This window comes from Microtus oregoni, unplaced genomic scaffold, assembly GCF_018167655.1.
Source record: "Microtus oregoni isolate MIOR12 unplaced genomic scaffold, Mior012 000069F_ref0000032, whole genome shotgun sequence".
NCBI lineage: Eukaryota > Metazoa > Chordata > Mammalia > Rodentia > Cricetidae > Microtus > Microtus oregoni.
Window position 1 is genome coordinate 6,691,451 of NW_024543976.1, and position 26,954 is coordinate 6,718,404.

The window sequence follows — 26,954 nt, forward strand, 5'->3', positions numbered from 1 at the left end:
AATCCACTCAGCCTAGGCACCCCCCCTCCCCCTGCTTTTTTTTTTTTTTTCCCTTGTGAGGTCCGCTTTCTTTGTAACTTTATGCCGCGGCTGCTCGGGTTACTTTTGTAATTTCCCGCCCCCACCCGCTGGCGGTCCTGGAGTCGCTCGGGGCAGTGGCCCGGGGGATGCAACGTGGACCGCGCGGGGCTGCCGGCTACATCGCCGCCGCGCCTCGCTGCCTTCAGCGCTAGAAGCCCGCGCCCCGCACGCACGCTGCCGCTTAGGAGCTGACGCTGCATCCCGCCCCACCACTCCACCAGGACACCGCAACTCAAGCGAGTCCCGTGAGCTGACGAAGGGCTGGTCAGACCCTGATTTTTTTTTCCCCCGGGCCTCTCGGATTTGGTCTTCGACAGCCCCCTCTCTGCGGGCCTCGATCCGCGCGCTCTTGGCGCTGGCGATGGGGAGACGGCGGAGGTCGTGTCTCCAGCCCTACTTCGTGTGGCTGGGTTGCGTGGCGCTCTGGGCACAGGGCACAGCCGGTCAGCCCCAGCCTCTGCCACCTAAGACGCTCCGGTCCCAGCCGCCCCCGCAACAGGTCCGGCCCGCAGTAGAAGGCGGCTTCGCGGCGCCTGAGTACCGGGACGAGGGTGCGGTAGCGGCGAGCCGCGTCCGCAGGCGAGGACAGCAGGACATACTCCGAGGGTAGGTGGGCGGCGGGATGACTGACTTGTGCGGGAGACCTCCCTGCCTTCTACTTCACACTCTCCCTGACTGTCGCGCTGGCGGGTAGAGCTTCAGTTCCCTCCACTAGGACACTTAAAGACCCTGAGAGCTCCAGGAGCGCCCCTCATTTTCCTCCCGGAAAGCCTCAATTGCTCCGCGGAAAGCCCTCCCTAGGGGGCTTCGGCTGGCTGCCGGTGGGAGCGGGCCTCTGGGTGCTAATGGCAGAGCATGTGCGATATCTGTGGCGCTGGGAAAGGTTCCCAGTGTCAGGCCGAAAGAGGGCCTGGGTCTGCCCTGAGTAAGGCCCCCCGGAGTCTGCCTGCTCCCCACCGTCGGGGGCGCAGCTCTAGAGCCTTTTGTTTGAAGACTTGTGCGGAGCAGTCGCTGGTTATCATCGCCAGATCCAGCGCTCCGCCTTCCAAGTCGCCCTCCTTGACACTTGGGGGCCAGAGACAACAGTGGAGCAAGGAGGGATGGATTTGGGAGCAAGGGCAAGGAGTTTTGAGCGGAGTGTTCCTTTTGTTCTCAGCATCCGGACTCTAGAATAGTAGCAAATTATGTGTTTCTTGTTTCTTTTCCCGGTTTAAAAAGCCAAGCAAGGGTGGGCAGTTGAGAGGGGATAGTTAGAGGTTCTGGACCCTCCCCCATCCCAAACTCTAGCCCCTTTACTTCCACATCTGCTTCCCAAGCCCCAAGAATTTGAAATGGAACTTTGATTTGTTCGTTGTCCTGATACCTACTCGCTCGGGTTTTGCTTAGGAAGAGCTTCTTTTGTGTTACTGCGCCTATCCTTATGTGGGTATCGCCGTGTTTGTCCCCTGCAGGCCCAACGTGTGCGGCTCTAGATTCCACTCCTATTGCTGCCCTGGATGGAAGACTCTCCCAGGAGGAAATCAATGCATTGTCCGTGAGTGTTTGGCAGGGCCCACACAGCATACTCAGCTCTGTTTCAGGGCTTGTGTACAGTGTTTAAACACTCAGTTGCCCATACAAAGCCATTGGTCACACAATGGTAAGGAGAGCTCAGTGGTGGGGAGGAAGCCACATCAGCTGAAAAACTTCACTAAAGGAAACTCAGGAGGAAGACATTGATAAAGGTTTTAGAATGCTTAGATTTTTTTTTGTATCATCTATGTGTATTGATACAAACGGGGTGGGGCATTGTGTTAGAGCAATACTCTGGATGATTCAGCATCACCTTTCCTATAAATTCCAGCTAGGACCACAGTGTTACTATGGTTACTCTTGGACACCTAGGTTTGGGCCATCAGAAGATCAATCTTAGACCTTTACACTCCTTTCTCATCTCCGGGCTATACTCGGCAGCCACATGGCAAAGATTTAAAAGGAGTACTCTCACAGATTTTGAACTGGCCAAAAGTTAACAGATTTTTGTAGTTGCTGTTTTGCTTTTTTTTAAGAGAATAAATGTAAGTTGTTTGACTCCTTTTATGGCTAGGAGACAGTTAAATTTAAAATTTCCACATGCCAAATCTTAACAGTGGACAGTATGTTTTCTCCAATGTGACTTTTATGCCCTGGAAAGATCTGTGTATCAGAACTTAAAGGTTCACATGAATTATTTTCAGTTTCCAGAGTATATATGCCAGTCTCCAAATTCTAAGCGCATTAGTTTCTGGTGTTATGATTAAGGACTCAGGGGGTTCTCATTTCAAGGGCTTTGTGGGGTGAAGTGTGATTGGCCTTTCCTGGTGTGTTTGTGGAGCCCAGCCACATTGTCCTCTCTGGAGGACAGCCAAGGCACAGACAGCACATGCATTTACAGCCTGTCTTGACTTTAAACTGACCTTGGTATTTCCCAAGGGAAAGATAATTATGCCACTGTCAACAGAAAAGGGGTAAGCTACCCTAGCCAACGGGTAGTGTGGGCACAGTGGCATCTCCAACTCTGTATTTATTGGGTTTGTGGGTTTGAGACAGAACCTAAATGCTATTTCTGTGCTGTCCTTTCAAAGGACAGAAATCTAAAGTTTTATTGTAAAGATTAGTTCTCTCTTTTTCTTCTATTCAAAAACCCCACAACTTCTAGCAATGAAACAAAAATAAGAAACAGCTACTGTGTTCTTTTAAATGATTGATTCATAAATATTTTCCAATAAACCCGTGTATGTACAGGTCTTTGGTTTTTATGGGGATGGGGGAGAGGAAAAGGAATGATGGTCACTTGCCTTCTCTCAGGACTCCAGACAGTCCCTTGTGAAGTATTTATAGAAGGTGCATTACTCTTTCTGGCCACTGGGGCATTACCGGGGCTGCCTCACACTGTTGGGATCTACAGACTCTTGAAACAGCTAACGTCACTCACCACACACCTGCCACACCGGCTGGGAATGACTTAGGCACTGTGGAAAGTCTGACTCACTAAATGTAATGAATGTGACTGCCATTATTGAGTTGGAGAGCAGCCGAGGAGAAGGGATAGGTTTATGGTACGGGTTGCAAATCTGTAGAGTCAGGTTTTATTGGATCAGTAAGGAATGGGAACTGCAGAGCCTCCCCTCCTGGCATGGTTGCACTGGTAATTTATGCATGGCCCAGTGAGTGTCCACTTTTAAACACTTCGGGTCTTTGACTGTCTTTATGCCGTTTCCTTCTTTAGAAGGTCAGCTTGTAGCACCTCCCAGTGAGTATGGTCACCTACGTTTCTTCTATTAGAAATACATACATTAGACAAACATTGGCGTTATCTTCATATCTCCAATAAATATTGATGACATTTATGTCTAATATAGCTAAGCAATATTTATTATTAACATCATAGGAAAAGAATTTATGACTTGAGATTAAAACTTGTGCGCAAAATTACCGGAAAGCACTGCAGCATTGGTACCATCCCCTTTGCAAGAGCCTCGCCTAGTTTAGGAATTAAATTCAGTTAGTCTGTTATTTTTGCATCTTAAAATGGTCATATGTGGAGAAATATGAACATTAAAATCATTGTAAACTGAAAACCGGGAATTTTTAATTCCCGAATTTCTTGGTAACAAGTATTTCTTTGTTTAATTTACTTCACCATGAAGCAAAGAGAAATTCTGAGGCACTTTTACAAAATAATGATAATAATATGAAGACCCACAATTAATTTTCTCATATGTTACATCTCCACTTTGTTTCCACCCAGAGCAAGCTTTAAAGTTTGACGTTTGTCTCCTACCAGGCTTCACACGAGAAGACAGTGAAGAAATGTGTCTATTACTTTAAAAAGATGATGCATTGTGGTTTTGTTCCCTTCTTCATTGTGATCATTTTATTATTCGTTTTGAAAGACATGATCTCTAGCCAGTCCCAGGAATGGAACCATGTTTTTCAGGCTGGCCTTGAACTCCTGGGCTCTCTCTCAGCCAGCCAAGCGCCTCGATTACAGGCTTGAGACATCATGCCCAACTGTTATTATTCTTAATCGTGGCTTGATATGTCATTGAAGTACTTCCAAATTTCCATGTTTATTTCCAAACCTACTTTCTAGCCTTCTTTTTTCAAAAAATTAAAAGAAATCATCCAAGAACATGGAATAATGGAAGAAGAGTTTGCGTATGCATTTATTTATGGAGAAAGTATGCAGCAGTGCTTTGGTCATTGGGGAAACAGTGAATGGGATTGGCTTAGCATCACAGCAATTGCGAACTGAAAGAAAAAATATGTCAGAACCCCCCAGGATGACCCGTTTCATTTATGTTTTTAATGAGAAAACTGAACCCAGTGACATTTTGGGTATTATCTGTGCTCACGGTGGGTCATTGGCAGAGTGAGACTTCATCTTCATACCTCTTGTGTGCCATGCGTGTTAAGTACTGGTCCATGCAGCATCTCCTAATGTCACCAGACTCCCAGTGTGTGCACCCTTTCTCCTGCTCCTTCCAACACTCCTAGGATTCATAATGTCAGTTAAAATGGAGGAGTTGTACTGAGACTGCAGACTGCAATGAGCATAGAGAGGAAGGAGTTCATCACTCTTACTTCTTCCTACTGGCCTGTGCAGGGGACACATCGAAGCCTCGACAGTCAACTTACTGCCTGAAGATGTCCAGGATCAGCCCCTCAAACCTAATTTTGGTTTGAGACCAAATGGGTCACTTCATCTAAACCTAGATTAATCTCCCTGCTAAGAAGGAAGAACCCTTGAAATAAAATTATATTTCATGAGCATTTGCCATAGAAAATTACTGTTGGTCAGAACCTAATATATTTTAAATATTAATTCTATGGTGGAAGCCATTTTCTTGCCTTTTCTTTTAATCTTAAGACCATAATATTTTTACAGTATTTTCATTCAGGATAACCAGTTGAGACATTGCCCATATTATATAGATACCAAAGGTGATCTTAGAAAAGGAAAGCAATTACCAAATTGGTTTGCTCCTGTAGAGTGTGTTTCTCATATCATGGGGATCCCAGGTCTCGTTGAAAGCTCTGAGACCTCTTCCCCAGCAAAAGATTCATATGCACAGTGTTCTAAGTATTTGTGTGCGGTTTCAGGACATTTCCAGACCCTTCCCTTGTTTCTTGCATTCGGAGAAAGATCAAATCTGCACATAGCCTGCATGCTCAAAGAGGGAATTTAACTAGGGATATGGAGATAAATCTTTCAGCTCCTGACTAAATTTGGGAGAGAGTTCCCATTCCAAGGCACTTGACTGAAGGTTTTGCGTATCTGTGGTATGTCCTGTGTCAATGAGCCTAAACTTGGCTTAGATGACCCTCAGCTTCGCTGGAGGTCACAGCTGTAGGGAGCTTCAGTCCCCACCCCCATCCCATCAGAATGGCTCTTTTGAGCAGTGGGAGTGGCTTAGGTTGCAGTGATGATGTGGCAGACTCAAGAGTGGAGGAAGGAGAGGAGTCATGAAGGGGGATAAAGATTGATGACTGGATAGGGCAGAAGCCAGCTAGGGTGGAATGTGCAGGGAGCCAGACGTTTGGCCAACTCGTCAGGGCCCAGGTCTCTGTCTCTACCAATTTCACATTCTTAAACAGTGGGATCTATTTTCCGAGATGCTCAGTCTCTCTGGGTGTCCCCACTACTGCCAGCTCCCTAGGATCAAGATCCTTTGGTGAATCCTGAACTCAAAAGTTTCCGGTTTTAAATAGAAAAAGCAACTTGTATTGATAATCAAGTTAAAGAACTGGTGTCAGTTGGTATTACAGAATTTTAAAAGAGCTGCATTTCTTTGTCCAACATCACAAGGAAACTGTAAGACTTAGTCCCACATCTCCAGTGGGGGATTTTTATATCATACTAACACTCAGATGTTTCGCAACATTAATGTCATGCCCTGGTTTTCTAGACCTGTGGTTTAAAAAATGTTGTTTTCTCACTGTGGAACGTGACTGAGGGTGCTGTCTCTCATTCCCATCTGTGCTGTGCTCTCTCCAGCGATTTGCAGGAACAGCTGTGGAGATGGATTTTGTTCCCGTCCCAACATGTGTACTTGTTCCAGTGGACAAATATCCCCCACCTGTGGAGCAAAATCAAGTATGTTGCCTCTCCCTCTCCGTGGCTATGTCCACTGCATTTTCCCTAAGCCTGGGAACCAGCGACAAGTGCCGTTCTTGAAGGAGATATGGATGGGTGGTTGTTCTCACTAATTGGGCTTACCAGTGTTAAATTTTGAGCTAAGACAGTCTTGAGCCATAGTTGTTGCCTCACGTAGGCAATTGTCAACAGAGAATGTGTCTAGGTGGCACGATGTTTAGGATGCCATGACGTAATGCTTTGTAATAGCTGTAATTTCCTGAGCATTCACTCCGCATAGCATTCTGGGAGAGGTGTTTGCGTTCTTTCAATCCTCTCATCCACATTGTTTGATATCGTCATGCTCCTATTTTGCAGAGGAGGAAAGTGAGGCACATGCATATTAACTAACCTACTGTCCTACTTTGACGTCATCGCTATGATAGGCAACATGACCGGAAGTAACTTGGGGGAGGAAAGGGTTTGTTTCATCTTACAGCTCCCAGGCCACATCCCATCACCATGGGACGTCAGGGTAGGGACTCAAACCAGGAATCTGGAGTCAGGAACTGAAGTAGAGTTCAGGATGGAGTGCTGTTTTTTGGCTTTTTACACTTTTTTACACTGTTTTCTGGCTTTCTCATCTACCTTCTTAGCATCCAGGACCACCTGCCCAGGTAGTATTGCCCAAAGTGGTCTGGGTCCTTCCATATTCATCAGAAAAATGTCTAATGAATTTCATCATGGTCAGTTAAGAGAGCCATTTCTTCAATTACGGTTTCCTCTTCCCAGATGACTCTTGTTTGTGTCAAATTGTAAAAAAAAAAAAATCTAACCAGCTTACCTACCCAAAGACCTAAGTCTACCAACTAAGACTTCCTAACCTGTCATCCCAAGCACTAGCCTGTATTTGCTGTCTTTTTGTGCAGCTGCTGCAGCCTCTATTCTATTTGGGTCTTAACTATGGGGAGAGAAGATCAGAAAGGCAGCAGATGTCTGCTGAAATACTGATCAAATACTTTAGATGTAGTAACTCACTTTCCTACACACATTAATTCCCAACAATTCCATCAAAGTAACTATAACAGTAGACTAAGAATGTATTTTTCTTTTCATGACTCTAGAAAATGTTAGGACTCCAAAGACCAAGATTAACCCCCCCCCCAGTGCAAGTGGTTGAGATCTCATTAGAGTAAGCTAGAAGTGATATTGCATATTTGCCTGCTCAATATCCAAACAAGGGCTTAAATCTCCCTAAAATGAGCATGACTTTGTTGAATTTTAATGGTTCCCTCCTAGGTTTTTGCTAAACAAGAGTAATGAGAACCTGTCTGATTCAGGAGTAAGATTTAAACTGGGAACACCAATGCATTTGTCTTCTTAGTGGCAATAAAAATTTATTGGATTATAACATTTGTGTCAGTCGAATACATGGAATATATTTGCCATCAGGTTGGACCTGTAGTTTATAGACAAGCCCATGAATGCAATTTGGTGACGGGTGTCTGTGTTTTTTTGTCTTCTTCACAGTCCAGCAGTGTAGTGTGAGGTGCATGAACGGTGGGACCTGTGCTGAGGACCACTGCCAGTGCCAGAAAGGATACATCGGGACTTACTGTGGACAACGTAAGAAACCTTAGCAATAGCTTTTGTTGTAAACAATGTGACTGGGTGTCCATTTCCTTTTAGTCAGAGTGTAAGAGCTTATCCAGAGCTTCTTGCAAAGCTCGTGGATAGTCATTGGAAGAGATAGTTTTATATAGTAAGCCATAGTTCATAAGTAATTGTCATAAATTTAACCTGAAGGAATTCTTCTAACTTGCTCATTTTTGTGTTTTATAATATTGATGTTGAACACTACTTATATGCTATAAAGTTTGACATTTGTCATGGGTATTTATGCCACAGAACATAGGTATGTTCCTATAAAGTTTACTGGAAAACCACTTCCTTCACCCCCACCACCACATACATGCAAATTTTAAGAATTGCCAAAATTAACCCATGAGAGCAAATTTCATAAATTACCTTGTTCCAATGTATCGAATACCAGAATACAGGACTGTATGATGATTTGAAAAGTTTAGATCAGTATGAAGAAAAAAGAGGCTTTAGCAAAGAACTTACCCACTTGCAGTGCTGGAGATTACAGTCAAGATCGTGCATCTGCCAGGCAGGTTGGTACCATGCTATGTATACCTTCACGCCAGTAAATAAAGCTGTCTTCATTGGAGAGAATCACACATGATAAAGAAATAGTCCTGTTTGAAGGGGGTGCAGAGTGTGGCCCCTGTGTTGTGACACACCCCTGGGGAATATATTTGGCTAATGTTTACCAACTTTTCTAAGAGCTTACACTGATTCATTTGTTGGGTTAGTTTAGTTTGCAATACTGAGCACGAGTCTGAGGCTTCATGCATGATCGGCAAGCTTCCTGTAGACAGGATCTCACTTAATTACCCAAGCTGTCTGTGAACTCACCATCTGGTCTGAGCTGGCCAGACCTTCTACAACCTTGAACAAGGGTGTAGAACTCCAGTCTTACAGCACAGACATCCCAAACAGACATCCTGAAGATGAGGATGCGGTGTCTGCCCTGGAACGTGAATGGACTAATGTCACTGAACTGTAACTTAGCATGTTCAAGATGAGAAATGCCATGTTATACCTGTTTATCACAATCAATAACATTTTAAGCTGCAGCCCCTATCAACCCATGCCCTCTGGTCAGAGGAATATGAAAGGCACTGAGTTCTAATCAGGGCACATGTGGATAGTTCTTCCCTGAGTGTCTCATACAATGAGTCTTTCTGTCGCTATTTCATCACAGGGATGATAAAACATATGGTGCAAGCAAAGGCTTTGCTAATAAACCCAGCAGTTATCAAATATGGAGATGAAGGTGGTGGCTACGAAACAGCAATGGCAGGGATAGTTTAAGGTGACATTTTCTCCTAAGTTGTCCCATGGAAAGGGTGTTACATTGTTGAGAGTGAAGATGATGATGATCAATTTTTGATTCCAGAAAAATCCCTTGAAATGTGATGTTTGGTAATGTGAAGATGTTGAAAACATTTAAACTGCCTTAAAGAATCTCCCCAAATAAGGGCAGTTTTCCTTATACAGCATTCCTACATTGTACGGAGCAATGTCACTGTGTGTCCTTCCCTTTGCATGGTGCAGTGACACTGTGGACGTAGGGAAGGGAACTGGGAGGTAAATGGAAAGCTGACAATCTGGGCCAGTTAGTTTCTTGTCAACTTCACCCAAGTTGGACTCATCAGGGAAGAGGGAACCTCAACTGGGAAATTGCCTCCATCAGATTGGCCTGTCGGCAAGTCTGTGGGAGCAATTTTGATTGGTGGTTAATAGCGAAGGGTCCAACTCACTGTGGTATGTGCCACCCTTGGGGCAGATGGTCCTATGTTGTATAAAAAAACAGGCTGAATGCTGGGAGATGGTGGTGCACGCCTTTAATTTCAACACTTGGGAGGCCGAGGCAGGCAGATCTTTGTGAGTTTGAGACCAACTTGGTCTACAGAGTGAGTTCCAGGACTGGCTCCATAGCTACTGAGAAATCCTGTATCAAAAAAAAAAAAAAAAAAAAAAAACTAAACAAACAAAGAACCAAAAAAAAGAGAGGAAGGAAGGAAGCAAGTTGAGCAAGCCAGTAAGCAGTGTCCCTCAATGGTCTGTGTTTCAGTCCCTACCTCTAACTTTCTGCCCCAACTATTCTTCAACTATGCATCCTTATTGTAAGGATGAAGAACTCTAAGCCAATTTTCCTACCCAGGTAGGAGTAGTATATAACCTAATGCAGATATAGGTCATGGAAACATCTAGCATGAGAAGAAAACGGTAAGGGAATGCACATGTGCACACAAGTTGAAGTCTGTCCTTTGAATCCTGGGGGAAAATGTTCTGGACACAAGGAAAAGCGAGTTCAGAGATGCTGTGGCAGAAGACAGACCCCATCTACTGTGAAAGCAGTAAATAGAACCTCTATTCCCCGCATAAGGTGGAGATGAAGCACAATGACAAGAAACAGACAGATCTGGAGAGAAAGGTTTGGCTCTGTAGGCCTAGGGAAGAAACTTGTGCTATCTCCCAAACATACTGGGAAACAAATGCATTTGAGTAGTTAAGTATCTTAGCTAGGGTTACTGCTGCTATGATGAAACAACGTGACCAATTTAGGAAGGAAAGTATTTATTTGACTGAAGGAAGTCAGGACAGGAACTCAAACAGAGATGGAACCTGGAGGAAAAAGCTGATACAGAGACCGTGAAGGAGTGATGCTTACGGGCTTGCTCTGACGGCTTAGCTCAGCAGTTAAGAGTACAAAAAAGAGACGGGCGGTGGCGCACACCTTTAGTCCCAGTACTCGGGCAGAGGTAGGCAGATCTCTGTGAGTTCAAGGCCAGCGTGATCTAAAAATTGAGTCCCAGGACATCCAGGGAAGTTACACAGATAAACCTTCTCTCACAAAACCAAAAACAAAGAGTAAAGAAGCTGTGTGTAGTACACATGCTTGTCATTCCTACACTTGGGTGAAGAGGCAGACAGATCTCTGTGAGTTGGAGGCTAGCCAGGAATACAGAGAGAGACCCTATCTCAAAACAAACAAGCAGTCCCCCGCCCCTCCAAAAAGCTCTAACAGTATAAAAAAGCCTTTGGTTTTTCATGCATGTTAGTTCACATAATACTTTGGGCGGGGAAACGCCAGCTGTTATGAGCAGGGATGCTGAGGACCAAAGAGGTTGGAACACTGGGATAGAGGACAGGACTCATTGCTCATTACACCCATCTGCCTGGCAAAGTTGTAGAAAAGATGCTGGGAGGGCCTGGTATAAGGCAGGCTTGCTTCAGTAACCACAGGGCTTGGAAGGGAGAATCCGAAAGCCAGCTAACTGTTCCTCTTATGTGACTAACAGCAACAGCAGCGAATGACTGGCAGTGTGGTCTGTCCTTACCTTTCTGTTCACAGATCCATCCATATCAATATTCACAGTGTTAGAAATCAGAAATCAGAAATATCAGAACTGTTTGCTAACTCATTTTGAAATTGGTGTTCACCGATGACATATGTTCCCATAAATAGTTTATGAACAATAATTCTACTTTCTGAACCGTCAAGCATATTGTGAAGAAGAAAGGGCTTGTTAGCCTAGCACAGACAGGTTAGGTTAGGGTTGCATAGTAAGTGGCCCATATCTGCAGGAGAAGCTGAACCTTCATGGCACCGTCCACCTGTCTGGGTTTGAAAAACCTCAGAGAGGCAGCCTCCTTCTGCTCATAGATCCCAGTCGAGGGCAGGCAGATCCTCTCTGTCTGTAGTCTATCAGGGGAGTGTTGCAGATATAAGTGCATCTGGAGGGCAGAGATGGTCGGATGCCTTTCTCAGGAGTTCATTTTATTTATTTTCTTTTGAGGTGGGTGTCTCACTGGAGCTACCGTTCAGTTCAGGTAGGCTGACTGGCCAGCAAGCTCCAGGAATCTGCCTGTCTCCATCTCTTCCAGTGCTAGGATCACCGGGGGGGGGGGGGAACCAAACTTTTCTTATGAATACTGAAGTCCAAACTCAGGCCCTTGTACTTGCGTGCAAGGACATTCCTGGCTGACCCATCACCTCAGCCTGTCTGTGTCTTTTCCAAAGGCTGGTACAGTAACTGGACGTGGCTGGGAAAGTGGTTTTCATTCCAATGCCCTTCCGCTAGATAACATTTAAAGAAGATTCCTTACATTTTCATTAATCACATTCAATTAGATTTATCCGTCTGCAAAAATATGTGTTGGTCAGTTGGGAAATCCACATCTTGTAATTGTTTACAATTGAGCCTTCACATCCTGGCAACTGATTCTAAGACTCACATGCTCCTTAGAGATCTTTGGGAAGTTCTCATTCTCTTTGACATTTCTATCCACCCCCATCTGTCTCGCAGCCCTCATGGCCTCCTTCCCCTTTTTCTGTCCTTTGTATTTTCTCCTCTAACTTTTTTGCCTGCCCCATGTTTCAAGGCAATGGCATGTCAGAAGTGCCACCTGGAAATATAAGGTGTGATGGGTAACGAAGCAGAAGTGACTCTTCTCCAGAGCCATATAGCATCATGCCTTGGAGCAAAATGAGTCTGTAGCAGCTAACCCTGAGGTCGTATGGCATATAGCATCAAAGCATGACTCTAATACGTAACCCTGAGGTCATTGACACAGTGATGCTTTAAGATGGAGAAAATCCTCTCTTTCCAAGTTTGTCCCCTCTTGCTATGATCAACAGAGGAGCAATCACTGGATGGTGACAGTGAGGAAAGAGCCAAGTGGCTGCACCTTCAGCCTATTTCCCTCTTATTATTGAGCTTCTTATTTTTGATACATGCATCGCTTGGAGGGCATGTTAATAAGTTATGCCTCTTATGTCCCTGAAGAAAAGGTAATAGAATATTGAATAGTGATTGCCTGTCTCTTGTGAGCATCAGACCTATTATCCTCATGAATCTGATCAAGAAAAAAGACTTACAATAAACTTGATTAATAATGAGATCTATGAATCGTTGTAGCATCTCTGACTTCGTGACCAATCAGATTTGTGCACTCATGTTTTCAAGAAACAATTGGATATAAGATGTTTACTTGGCAGCATCACTGCAGGATCTTGCTGTGCTTGGAGACGTGGTAATTAATGAACTGTTTCTTGATCTTTTGTGTGCAGCTGTCTGTGAAAACGGATGCCAGAATGGTGGGCGCTGCATTGGCCCGAACCGTTGTGCTTGCGTTTATGGATTCACAGGGCCACAGTGCGAGAGAGGTAAGAGGGGGAAGAGACTGGGGAACTTATGTTTTCAAAGTTCATTCTGGAATGTTATAACGATGTCTGAGTGTGTGTTTTGCTGTTCTATGGGAATTGTTTCGATGAAATATATTTTTATACAACGGTAGTTAGAAGGGTAAAATATGGCACAGTCCTCTCAGAAGCAAAAGCGTTCCGTGATTTTCATTACAGTGATCCAGGTCTGGGAGGACTGTTCAGAAGCAATGGCCCCAGGGTGATGCTGACTGATTGACTCGTGGCAGATTCTCATCATGTACTACATTTATTTTCTAGACACTACTGGGAGTAACCCCTCTGCTGTTAAAAAAAAAATCAATAGTAATATGTCCCTGGCTGGCCTCCATAAAATCTGAACCAAATTGCCTTAATAATAAAGAAACACACTATGTTCTATAACACAAGTCCAGAGCTACTGGGCTTTCTATCAGATGTGATCAAGTCTTTCCAGTCCTCTTGGCTCTGCCCTCCTGGGGCTTCTGTTTGGTCTTACTCTGGTGGCTTTTGGAGTGTTTTGTTGTTTGTTTTGTGGTTGTATGAGGACTGTCATCATTATTGCGGCGACATATTCTTTGTTGGCTCATCTATAGAGAGAAGCTTCTCTTTAACTGTTTCTTGGTCAGTCATAGTCTTCAGAGATGCTTCCTGATGGTGGGATCAAGCTTGGGTTCTACACAATAGTCTATGACAAAGGAAAACCTTACTATGTTGGCTCTGGATTCAGCATCCATTCCTGCAGCGTGGTATGAGGTAAGCATTCCCAGAGCTGCATGCAGAAGACAGCTGGGTATGTGAACCCAGCCAAACTTCCCTTGGGCAAGACAGAAGGGTTCCAGGAATGGGTGCTCAAAAAAAAGCATCCTGCACTGACCGCTGCACCTCCATAAACAGTCATCAAAGCTGGTGTGAAACCAGCTGACAGTGATTCCAATAGCAATTAAAACCGTTTCCTGCCGGGCGGTGGTGGCGCACGCCTTTAATCCCAGCACTTGGGAGGCAGAGACGGGCGGATCTATGTGAGTTCGAGACCAGCCTGGTCTACAAGAGCTAGTTCCAGGACAGGCTCCAAAGCCACAGAGAAACCCTGTCTCGAAAAACCAAAAAATAAAAATAAATAAAAAAAACCGTTCCCTATTAGCTGCTGAGAACAGCCAGCATTGATGCTGTAGCGGCCATAGAGCCTGAGAACAGCTGTGGTCGTGGTCCACCAAAGAAGCTAAACCTCATCAAATGTGATGGCTAACTGCGTAGCCCTGAGCCATTAGAATAAATGCAAGTTTAGATTAAAGGTAACATTACATTGTCGCATTGTTACATACATCTTCAATTGATTTTTCCTGGGCTTGTGACGGCATCTAAAGTTACAGAGCACTTTATTTAAAAACTAAAGTGTACGGAGTTCATATCTATATGTGCAGAGACCGTTTGGAATTGTGAAGATAACTAGTACTTCAAAACCTAAATCATTATCCTCACAAAAAATGTCATGTTGGTATTCAGGGTAATTTTCATTCTTGAGAATGAAAATTGTGAAGCCTGAGAGGTTTGATGCATGAAAACTTATAACATATGTCTGTGTGTGCACACTGAGATATGTGTGCTATCCCTAATGTCATAGAGATTTCTTGGGACTAAAGTACATTCCACAGATGACAGAGTTTATCATTATTCTTCGGATGAGTTCTAAAGCTTTTGCCTGATGTTCTTATTGGGGAAAGGAAAATGAATTGAGAAATGTTAGCCCAAGTGCATCGGAATAAAATAATACAGATTTCCTAAGCGATATGGTTTAAAGACCATAGAACAGAAGATAGTAATCTTAAAAATGCAGACCCAGTCAGGACCAGTGGAAGCCATGCTTTCTGTCGCTGACGTAAGTTCTGCAGCTCTTTCATCAAAGCAGGTGACAAAGTTCATTCCTAACTGGTACAGTTGGTTGGAGTCTTCCAGCCCAGGCTTCCAGGTATGACGTCACTGTTCTCCAACAGTCGCTCATTCACTGGCTCTGACTCCAGGGGAGTTATTCAGCGTTTACATACACAGTAGCGTGATTTCAGGAGAAACTACAAAATTAATCAGTTCATGAACTGACCTTAAAAACTTGCTTCGCATTTTTTTTTTTTTTGGTTTTTTTCGAGACAGGGTGCCCTTCTGTCAGGCAAGTACAAAAGCTTCATTTCCTTTTTAACACGCAGCTAGGAGTTTCCACTCCTAAATTGCAGCCATGAACTTTAATATTTTAGGGATGCTTTTTTTCTTTTCAGTAGAATTTTTGCATGTCATTGTAATTTTAATAAAATCAGAGTTCCTCATCTCTCTTAAGAACTATTGGAAGCGCTATATACAAGAGGAGTTACCCATTTATGTTGAGTAAATAGGCTAATTTGCCTGTTTATGGTTAAAGTTCATGTTTTTACTCAATTACTGATTTCAGAATACATGTTCTCTACTATATAAGGGGAAAAGGAGCTGCATAAAGTCAAGGACATTTCCCCTCCTTATTGTAGAATACATCTAATTTTCCTTTAAACTAGCCTCCTGGGCTCAGAAGTCACATTGAGCAGGCCTGCCTTTGCAACTCTCTGGGTTCTGGCAGACTGCTCTCTGGTCTCAGGCAAACACTGAGGGTAGCTAATGACTGGCATGGTTAAGCTATTTAACTTGAGTCTTGGAGCTGTAAGCTGAAACTCTGGAGTCTCCTGTCGTTATGATACACACAATGACCTTTTATAGTTAGCAGAAAAAGAGAGAGAGGCCTTGTGGTACCATGCTGACTGTAAAACGCAGGCAGCTCAGCTGCGTCTAAAGCACATAAAAGTATTCAATTAGTTTTGCTTCCTTCACAAAACAGGTGAAAAAACTTGTACGTCCCATGCACCTGAGAAAAAGCAGAAACAGAAATCAGCATTATATAGCAAGCCTCCATGGGCACCATCCTGAGAGCACCTTATAACTTACCAGCAAGAATTTCAGGGAGGCAGAGCAGAAATAAGTGAGCCCATGTAAGGGATGTGTAGACACACTAAAATGATTCTTTGATTCCCGGTGTGGTCTGCCCAGTCTCTTTTTAAAATTTCTTTGACTTCAGTGAATGCTTATTTAATGATTGAATTTCCCCTGAAGCTTCCCTATGAGCATCTGGTAAAAATATATGCTACACCCTTTTAATTACACATACACTATGACTACAGATTATTTTTGTCATGTAAAATATGTTTTTCTTAGAAAAGCATTTAATTCTATAAACATTCAAATACCCTGATACATAGTGACATTGTCTTTAAAGTTTAAGTCTTCTCCACACTACCACAAGAAGATACTTTTTAAAAAGGGAAACTAAAGGATTGCTTTTTAACCTATCAATGTTTTCAAAAAAAAAATCCTTCCAGGGTATTAATTTGCAAAGATATAAGATTGTGAGACCAAGTTCCCAGTGGCATTGGTTGTAATAGCAAAGCTTTCATGCCTGGAGGGAAAATGATATAGGACCGATTTCATGTTTGGGCAGTTCTCATAAAATCATACAGTTATAGTGGCAGAGGCATGAACTCACTGTCCAAAAGGATGCTGAGGCAGAGGACTCTGATATTTCCCGGTGCCTGGAGCCACAAGGCTCTCACTCATGTCTACCTGCAGGGCTTTCATTGTCAGGTTCATGATTGGTTGAATACTTCACTGTCTCTTTCCTACCTAACCCGGACACCTAAAGTGTGCACACGCAGCCTGGTGATGATGGCGCGTGTCTTTAATCCCAGCATGGGGAAGGCAGAGGTAGGCAGATCTCTGAGTTAGAGACCACCCTGGTCTAAAAAGTGACCTCCAGGACAGCCAGAGCTATGCTGAGAGAACTTGTTTCAAAAAAACAGAACAACAAATAAATAAATTGAAAAAAAAAAAGTGTGCCTACACATCCTGTCTTACCTGGTTCTGTACGCAGGTGAGAGCAACACTCTCTCTAACAGATTCATCATGGTCTCCACTAGAGTAGACAGGAGTGCAATGTCAGGTCCCATTCAAAAGGAGGTCTGAATTAGGCACATGACTTTAATCCCAGCACTCAGGAGGCAGAGGCAGGTGGATCTCTGTGAGGTCAAGGCCAGCCTGGTCTACAGAGGTGAGTTCCAGGACAGGCTCCAAAGCTACAGAAAAAAACCCTGTCTCAAAAAAAAAAAAAAAAAGAAAGAAAAAAAAAAACCAAAAAGGTCTGAATTCCTGTATGTCAATTCATTCCCTCACATGTCAAGAGATCAAGAGATAAGGTAATAGTGGTAATAGTGATAGTCACTAAACTACTTAGACCTTGTCATATTTCAAAAACAAGAAGAGTTTCTTGGAGTTTCTTTGGATTCTGGGAATTACATAGACAAAATCCAAGTTATAAAGAATTTATACACTTGTTAGCCTGTGTTGATTTCCAAGACTTGGAATTTATTGTAATGGATGCACGGTGGGTTCCTACAGGATTTTAGTAACACAGAGACTAGATAATATGAGCAGAAATACTGGACTGTATGGTGAAAGAATAAACTGGTATCCTGCACACATCTGTGGGCAGTAGGTGGACACTTTCATGATACTTCTAAGAAATGTCTATGCAATACTTTGTATTCAAACTATAATTTTTTATACTTTGTAATTAGCAGTGATATGTGTACAGTATAAAATAATTTAGAAAATAATACAACATAAAAGGAGAAATTCAAATTATTCATAATTCCTGGGCTCAGGGTTAAGTGCTATATAGGTACTAAATAAGTTGAGTCTCTCTTTCCTATTGTTCAGAAAGTATTTTCAAAGAATGGGATCTTGCCTTACTAGAATCTGCTCCTCCTGCGTCTTTCCTCTCTGACGGCTACATGGCATCTCACTGACTCTGCCTTCTTTCTCCCAGCATTCAGTTTAGTTTTCCCCACCTAGTTCTGTTCTGCCCTGCTATAGACCCAAAGCAGTTTTAATAACTAATAAAAGCAACGCATGTACAGAAGGACTTCCCACACCGTCAGAGGACATGAGATTGCAATCGAATTCAAGACCCAGCTTTAGTCCCTCCATTGTATGTGTCTGGGCAGACCATCTTCTGTCATTTGACCAAAACAACAGAGACTTTGACATGTTCTGCTGCTTTCCATGGAAAAACTTTCTGGTGGTTGCTTCCTTGTCTAGTGTGTTTGGAAAATCCTTTATTATTATAAAATACTATAAGTGTCTATTTTTCTCATGCTTTTGGTATTTCTTTTTACCCTTTAATCTGTTACTGTGCGGTACTTATACAGCCACAAATTAAAATATATGACTACAATTAAACCACATTTGTTCAGGATGTTTAAATTTTACTCAGACAACCTTAAATATTTGTTAAGAACTTATCAAGTATTGAGTACTTGGAAATCTAGTTATAAAGAAATAGTATGTATTCTATTCACAGGAAGCTAATTGTGTATTTAAGGACCAGAACTAAAAATCCTCTCCAAACACAAAGGTACGGTGCCCATGGTAGATACCATAATAGGAATGGGAAGAAGTAATGAGCCCAGGGGTACTTCTCAACTGAAGGGAATTAAAACAGTTCCCTTGTCAGTGATGCAAATGTAGTGGAAAACGCCAGCAGACTACTCCCTACATGGATATGATGACAATAGGATGGCTCATCTTATGACAATACTATTTAAGCTCCACAACCCATTAGATTTGCTTCGTGAACTAAGTCAGCTTTCTCTTTCTTCAGAAGGGCATGATCCTTTTCTTTCACACTGAAAATTTAGTAGGATGTAAACTGTAAAGACAAGAGATTATCAAGTATAAATGTTAAAGCCACATATGCTTCTGAGTCAGTGAGCACACACATGCATTTCTGCGCTGGGAAGGTCAGTAAAGAGAACGTTTTAGAACTTCGCACCCTCGAAGCTAAACCTAGACTTAAGTGGACATCAGAGGAATACCAGAAGATCTGTGAGAACTTTATGTTTTGGCACTCCTTCTGATGGTGTCTTTATCTTAAATGACATGAAGAAGACAAGGTGGGAGATGGGGGGAGGAAGGGGGAAGGCAGATGCTGAAGAGCAGAAACAAAGGGAAAGAAGAAGAGACTAAAAACGATGGAGATGGGAGAAGCAGTGGTAGGCAAGGCCGGTGATGCTTACATTTGTCAAGGGAGAACTTGGGTCTTGGAGGAAAATCCTTTCCTGAATAGGCTCATCTAGAAACGGCCCTGATTCCCGCCTCTTTGTTCTTACCTTAAGCCTCTCTGTGTACATTTGCTGAATAAGATATTTACCGACTTCAAGATCAAATCAGATGACATTAGAAGTTACCAAGTCTGGAAACTATGCAAAGCTGCCATACCATATATAAACTCATAAAATTTAATTGGAATAAAATATCGCTATGTAAGGATTTGTTGAAAGGAATTAAATACATCTGTGTACAGATAGATGAGTGTTATATAACAAATACAATTTCTACCCAAATCTCCAAAACAAATATTACCTGTTTCTAGGAGTGAATGTAGCCTGGAGTTTACTCTTAGAGTTACTGGGAGGATTAAAAATTGTAAAGCCTGACACATGATCCCTGAGCCTGCCACACAGCTGGCTTCCACGGTTATTTGTTGTGTTTCAGGAAGGTGGGGTGCAGTGAAAATTCAAAGATTCGTATTTCCCTCATGTGGCATTGCTTGCCCTCCCTGACATCTGCTGCTATTCAGGCAGAAAGTGTCTCTGATAACTAAATGACAATCATGTCGTGGCTGGCATCTCGCAGATGCTGACATTGATAGCTTTAGTGACTCTCCAAATTATCGAAAAGATCTGTGTGGCAGTTTCTTATTCAAGATTAAGTCTCAAATGAAAGAACCAATGAGAGCCAAGTTCTAGGGGTGAAGTTTGATGCTCCTTTTATTCCTTTTACTGGAAGGGATAAGTAGGAACATTTGGGAGCATCTCATCTCCATGAAAGGAGAATTAATTAAGAAATTTTCTAGCCAGTGTTTGGCCCAGAAAAGGCATTATAACCTATAAAAAAAAAATTCATGAAGCAAAGTTAGGATATGCACACTTAGAAATGATGAGCTTGGTGGTGTGGGGGAGGGGAATAACTTAGGGTTCTCAACACTTCTTGCTCTGGCTCAGGTGACTTGAATTGTAAGGGACTCCGGTTTCAACCTTGTTGTTTTGTGACCATGTAAACTTGACTGGGAAGTCTATAGCGTTCTCACTACGTGGCTTGCTATGTAGTTGAGTAATCAGGGCTCCACATGTATTGTTTTGACAAGTTTGTTACCCCAAATCTCGTAATTGCTTCTAGTGTGTGTGTTTTTTTTTTCTATTTGACTCCTTTAAAGTTTATATGATCCCTGTGCATAGAATATGGTCTTGAGAGTTTCACAAAGAGGGGCCCTTGAACAATTCAGGAAGCCATTCATCTGCAAAGTGACCATTAGACATATAGCCCTTTTATTTTATTTATTGCCGTTTATCCAAGTTGCCTAAAGTAACTGTGCTTATCCTTGTGTTACGTGCGCATATTCAGTTGACTGTAATCTCTCCACAGCAGAGACTTTCCTCTCCTCTTGCCTTTGTGCTCCTTGGATTTCATACGGTGCAGTGCAATTGAGGCCATAGCATCACTGTATCGTGAGCCTGTGGGATGCCAAACAGAAGAAACAGGACAAGAAGTGCTTAGTAAGGGTTCTTAAATGTCCTTGGAGACTTGTTTATGTGGCATGGCTGTAATACACAGTCAGTGAGAGACAGGATAAGGCTGGAAGGAAAAAAAAAATGGACCTGAATGTGTTTGGAAAGCCAGAGGCAAAAGCTGCTCTTTATTTAGTCTGCATTGGGGCAAGTGCTCTGAGTGGCTTCAGGATCTGAAAGTAGTTCCCCTCAAAGGTCAGTCTGGGGCGACGAGACAGAATGTAGGCTGGGAAGCAAAAGGAATTAGGAAGAGACACATATATCAGTCGGAGTGTAGCAATCCAGAATCAAGTTTATATGATACACTCACTGAAGTATGATATATGTAGGCCTAAGTTCGACTGTTAGCATAAATATTAAGTAGAAAAAGTATGTGTGTGATATTGAGAAATAATACTTATTGAAGTGTTTAACCGTAATACCACAAAGAACGCATTTTTTAAATTTAATTAAATTTTAAAAAATTAATTATTGGGTGTATGTGCTCACCTTTGGGTGTATGTCACAGAAGCCTGAGGTTGACACTGATGCCTTCCTCCATCAGTCTTTGATCTTCGATTTTGGAAAGTTGGAGCTCATGTGTTGGCCAGACTGGCTGGATCTGCTTGTTTCTGCTCAGCACTGGAGTGCCAGGCATGCACGGCGTGTGGCCTTCACGTGGGGGAACTGGACCTGAACTCAGGTCATTCTTCTTGGGTAGCAATCACTTGACCTACTGCATCATCTCCTCAAGCCCAAAGAGCATCTTTAAAATTTTCTTACAAGAGAAGGGGGAGCAGTCCACAATGAAACAAGACCATTTATTCAAACCCACAAAGCTACTAGGTGAAAACAAAGGAAGATTTGAACACAGGAGGTGTAGCCTCAGGACCTCCATGCTTAAGCACATCTTTAGATGCAGCATGTAGGCCATCTCCCTAGAGATAAACCGTGTCGACCAATCAGTTTGTGTAAGGATAGCAGGGATGTGTTACAGAAAAGATTGAAAACTCACATGAAGCCAATGGTTTGCCGGCACTTAATTATTCTGCTATCTGACATAAATAAGTTTATTTTTTGTGTATGAATTTCAGATTTTACCTCTGAACTGATACACTAAAAATTTGTTTTTGTAATGGCCAAAAATGTTCAAAATTCATCACCTTAAAACAAAATGGATGGCATATGCCTTTAATCCCAGCACTTGGGAGGCAGAGGCAAGCAGATCTCTGTGAGTTTGAGGCCAGCCTGGTCTACAAGAGCTAGTTCCAGGAGACGCACCAAAGCTACGGAGAACCCTGTCTCGAAAAACCAACAAAAATATAAACTAAAAATGGAGTCTTTGATTTGTAATCAGAATAGACAAGTGGAAGCCGTATTGACCCTTCTCATTGAAAGTACTGGAAAAAATAAAATATTTGAGACAAAAACTTCCAAAAATATTGGACAGAAAGTTTTATGATTTGGCTCACAAATGTCCCCCAAAGGAAAAAAAAAACACATAATGGCTTCGTCCTCACTGTCTACAATATAGGTAAGGTCTTCTATGTGTGGATAAATAACTTTTATTTTTAGTTCTTGACTCTTTGAAAGGAAAATTTGGCTGTTGAACTGAAAGATAATTGCAGTGTTCCTTTTCTCACTGCATGGCTGGCCCATTAGATTTTATTATGGAATAGCTTCCCTAAGATCTCTGCACATGAGACTTTCTTCTTGTGGAGAATGTGGACCTATTGTCTTATGTTTGAGTTCTAAGTGGTGTTTGTTTAATTTTGGAGGTTTCCATGTTCCTTACTTATTTCTTTGGGCATAATACAATTATTTTATTCACTGACTATGTCATAAAGAAGTCTGAATCAAGCTTTATTTTTTATGTCCTATTTTTTTCTGTAAGATTGAATACTTTGGCTTTTTAACAATGTACAATATTCTTCTTTATTATTATACAAGTTTTAATGATCAATTTGGAATAATGGTTATTTGAAAACATATGGAAATTTTCTTCTATTATATGTTTGGGTTCAATTTTAGGTCTTCCACTTCAGTTATATCGATATTTATCAATAAACTTAACCTGCCATTTGCTCTATAATTGTTTTAATCTTTGTCAGTAAGTCTTTTTTTCAATCTATATAATCACCAATTAGCAGTTTTATAATAATTTGCTTTTGCCTTCAGTTTCTTTCTTTACCTTTCTTGGAGTTTTCCTGTTTTTCTTTCAAGTTTTGTCACCCCACTGCCAGCCTTTTATTAGTCAATTCACTTTTCTTTTTAAAAATTCTTTTTTAAACTTTTTTATGTCTATGAGTGTTTTTTTACTTGCATGTATGTATGTGTGCCACAAGTATGCCTGGTGCCAGCAAAGGTCAAAAGAGGGCATCGGATCCCCTGGAACAGGACTTAGGAATGTTTGTAAGACACCATGTGGGTGCTGAGAACCAAACCCAGGTACTCTGCAATTGCTCTTAATTGCTAAGCCATCTCTACAGACCTTCAATTCATCTCCTTACATAGTTCTTAGTGGAGACCTACTTAGTGCCAAGAATGCCTGTCTGCTTCTCTTGTTGCTTCCTAGTTACTCTTTTCCTCCCCCAGTCATGGAACAATTTTGGTCTCTCAGCCCACTGTGTGCCTTGCTGTTAATACAAAGAATCGTAACATGCTAACTACCTCCGACCCTGTCCTTTTATTCCTCTAGGGAGAGGATAAAAACAGGTGACTTTGTCCAGGGTTGCTAGGCGATGGAGATAAATTTCCTCTTCTCCCTTTAAATATCACTCACACGTTACATCTGCACATTGTTTCTGTTCTGTAATTCTTGTTGGAGACCCAGGTGTTTCAGGTTCTCAGTGCCCTACGCCCTTGGGGGTAGAAGATCTCAGCTGGGCATTGGTAGTTTGGGGGAAGGAGTTGAGCTCTGTACTCTGTGTCCAGATGACTCCCTTTGACTTTTCAAAGGCATTCTTCAAGTTGTCCAGCCCCGCCCCCATTTCAGGTATGATGCCTGGTAGCTTCCTTGGCTGTGAAGAGACTCTGCCTACTTGGTTTCAGATTTCCCCCAGCCCTTTCCAGCCCCAGTCCCTTTTCCCCATATTGTAAAGGGCTTCACCTTGTTTCCTGCACCCCCACCCCGATACACTTTCACCTTCACAATCCTCATTTAGTCTCTTCTGTTTAATGCTGGAGAGAATTGACCTTATGTAGTGATGATCATTGTGTTTTCCATAACTTCCTCCCATCTGGTAGCCATCACTCTGGCTGGGGCTGTCTAGGACTTTGGCTTTTTCTCCCAGTGCAATGCTATATTGGTAGCAGGGCTTCTACTCCTACACATTTTCTCTAGTTCATAAGCTAAAGGCAAATCCAGCTCTCTATGGAGAATTAGTGAACTTTCTCAGGGTTTGAGTCTCTACCCTCATCCCCCATACTGTTTGCAGGGGAAGGTTTGCAAAGCCCTCTCTGTCAATCCTGGACTGTCATCGTGATGCTGTTCTGGGGCTATTTCCTTCATTAGGTACTGGCGATAAGTTTTGCTCTGTTGTTTGTTTTGACCTCTGTTGAGTTGTTGTTGTTATTGTTCATAGTTTCTGGGGGAAAAGAAAGAGTCTGTGATATGTTTTCAATTTGCTGGTTTTTTTCCCCCTAAGACATTGACATCACAGGCAATTTTTGACTTGGAAATCTATCTAAAGTCATACAGAAAGCCAAGTGTAGGTACTTCCCATACGATAAAATTTGTGTTCCTATATCTGATATCTACAAGTAAGATGATGGCAATGCATTAGGTACATTTAATGGAACCAGGAACCCCAATTCCATGGATGCCTTTTCCTCTGTGGGTTACACGTTTCCCATGACCGTACTTCATGTCACAGTTTAATGCATGTAAAGTCCTTCCATATGGGTCAAGTTGCATGTTTTCATCTGATTTAGAAATAGCACACAAGGCACATTCCACTCTTGAACAAGGCCATTTTCATCTTAAAAGGGAAAGAAAGAATGTTCAGAACATTACAGTAGACACTTTAATCAGAATCTGACAGTTTATTGTGTTCCTCAAACTTGTAAGTAAAATTGTCGTTTGGAAAACAAAGGCGTTGCGTTTGCTGGTTGACAGTCATGAAAATAACCTGGATATTTTGACAGAAACATTCGTTCCCATGCTGGTTCCCTGGAAGTTCTGGTTCAGTGCTCAGGTGCAGTGATATAAGAATGATACAGACCAGGGAGATATAAAGATGCTGTCAGGAAGCTGGGCGGTGGTGGCACACGCCTTTAATCCCAGCACTCGGGAGGCAGAGCCAGGCGGATCTCTGTGAGTTCAAGGCCAGCCTGGTCCACAAGAGCTAGTTCCGGGATAGGCACCAAAGCTACAGAGAAACCCTGTCTCGAAATAACCAAAAAAAAAAAGATGCTGTCAGGAGCCTCCCTTGCATTCAGTCAAGTAAACAGGCCTGACTAACCATCAGCGGTTTACAAGCCTCCAAAGTAATCCCATTATAATGACAGAAGGCTGTGAAATACTAGGCTACACATGGTCCTTTTAAAACACCCCAGGGTGCTTTTTTTTTTTTTTTGGTAACTAAATAAGAAGTTTACCGATCATTTCTTTAATTTTTTTTCCAAGATCTAATACTCATTTTTCTTATTCCAAAGCCCCAAATGAAGGCCTTTGGGATGATATTCACTTTTAGGCTATTTTGAGATAAATTATAAGTCTTCGGATTATTTCATTAGAATAGTTGTGTGCCTCCCTCTAACACAGCAACACGGGAATCTATCATTTTTCCACCTCTTGTATTTTCAAATCCTGATGACCTCAAATTCAGAAGCACAGACACACCTGCTGACAGCGAAAAGAAAGAGCCCAGAGTGTGGTGACTTCAGACACCAGCTTGGGTGCTGTGACATAAACTAGAAATAATTCGAATAAATTTTAAAAGTTGTGTGCACAAAGCAGAAAGTTTTCTCTAGATTTTGAAAAGGATAATCTCATTTGTTTGAGACAAGCCTCTGGCATACTTTGATGTAGTTGAGCTGTATTTTATCCAGGAACTCAAGGAGAGATTTGGAGGGTTTAGTGAGGCCGTGTGCAGACTGGAGTAAGATATATGAAGACACACATACTTACATTATTATTTCTTGTGTTATCTTTTATAATACCTCTTCTTTTAGAATACTGTCACTTTTAATGATATTTAAAAATTATAGCCGGGCAGTGGTGGCGCACGCCTTTAATCCCAGCACTTGGGAAGCAGAGGCAGACAGATCTCTGTGAGTTCGAGGCCAGCCTCATCTACAAGAGCCAGGTCCAGGAGAGGCTCGATAGCTACAGCGAAACCTTGTCTCGAAAAACCAAAAAAAATATTAAAAAATTAAAAAATGTATATATACGTCTTGCTACTGATGGTTTTGCAAAGCTAAGTAAGTATATTTGGAATGAAGCCAGAGGAACATGATGGATTTCTTTTGGTTACATCAAGAATTTTTCTGAAGGAGTTAGCGTGTAAAGGGCTATTAAAAAAAAAAAAGGGGTAGCTTGGAGGGTGTGGCTCTGGCACTTGAAGGAAAGAGCTCCCATCAGAAAGAACTAAGTGAAGCTGACAACTAGCTCATCAGAAGATTCTGAAGGAACTAAGGAAGTGATGGTATTTTGGACATCTCTATGAAAAGTCTAAATATCCACTAATTCAAACCTTGATTCTGTTATGGTATTTGAACCTTTTGTTTCTACTTTTTCTCTTTCTTTCCCTACCATGTTTGTGTATTAAATGTGACCATGAGAATATATAAGATTTTGCAACAGTCTCTAGCCATACCCTCTGTTAGGTTCTAGGCCCTGTGGATCTGTGCAGGGACTATGTCAGGAGGCCCTTGGATTGCATTTGTGGAGTCTCCAGAGAGGACCACTATGCTACGCCCTCTGCATTTCCTCTAATGTGTGTGTCCTGTCTCTTTTGAGTTCTGCTATCTTCCCACTCCACTTCCCTGGAAAATGGGCTCACACCTCAGAGAAGGAAGCAGTGCTGTAGAGGTTGAGGATTCTCTATTTAGATTCAGTTTGGCAAATAGAAAGAAGTCAGTTTCTTGCATGATACAGAGACCTAATTTTTAAAATACTATTTAATTACTAAAATGATTAAACGTGTTCATCCAGTCATTCCATTGAAAGCTCTGTGGCGATTTCTGTGTTGTTTATTTTTTAAAAATCTGATTGCAGCGGATCTTGAAATATGGCCTTAACATTTTCTAGTTCAGTGACCCTGAATTAGGGCAAAGTTCC

At 42.3% G+C, this 26,954-nt stretch overlaps 1 protein-coding gene across 2 annotated transcripts in view; it reads left to right on the top strand.

Annotated features, from left to right (window-relative positions):
• Positions 1–442: 442 nt before the first annotated feature.
• Positions 443–26,954, top strand: part of LOC121440619 (fibrillin-2-like) — a 197,161-nt gene continuing 170,649 nt past the window's right edge. For both annotated transcript variants that reach the window (XM_041641392.1, XM_041641393.1), the window contains exons 1-5: positions 443–687; positions 1,533–1,615; positions 6,101–6,199; positions 7,709–7,804; positions 12,885–12,980. In XM_041641392.1, coding sequence (XP_041497326.1) covers positions 443–687; positions 1,533–1,615; positions 6,101–6,199; positions 7,709–7,804; positions 12,885–12,980 — 619 coding nt within the window. The remainder of the gene's footprint in view (positions 688–1,532; positions 1,616–6,100; positions 6,200–7,708; positions 7,805–12,884; positions 12,981–26,954) is intronic.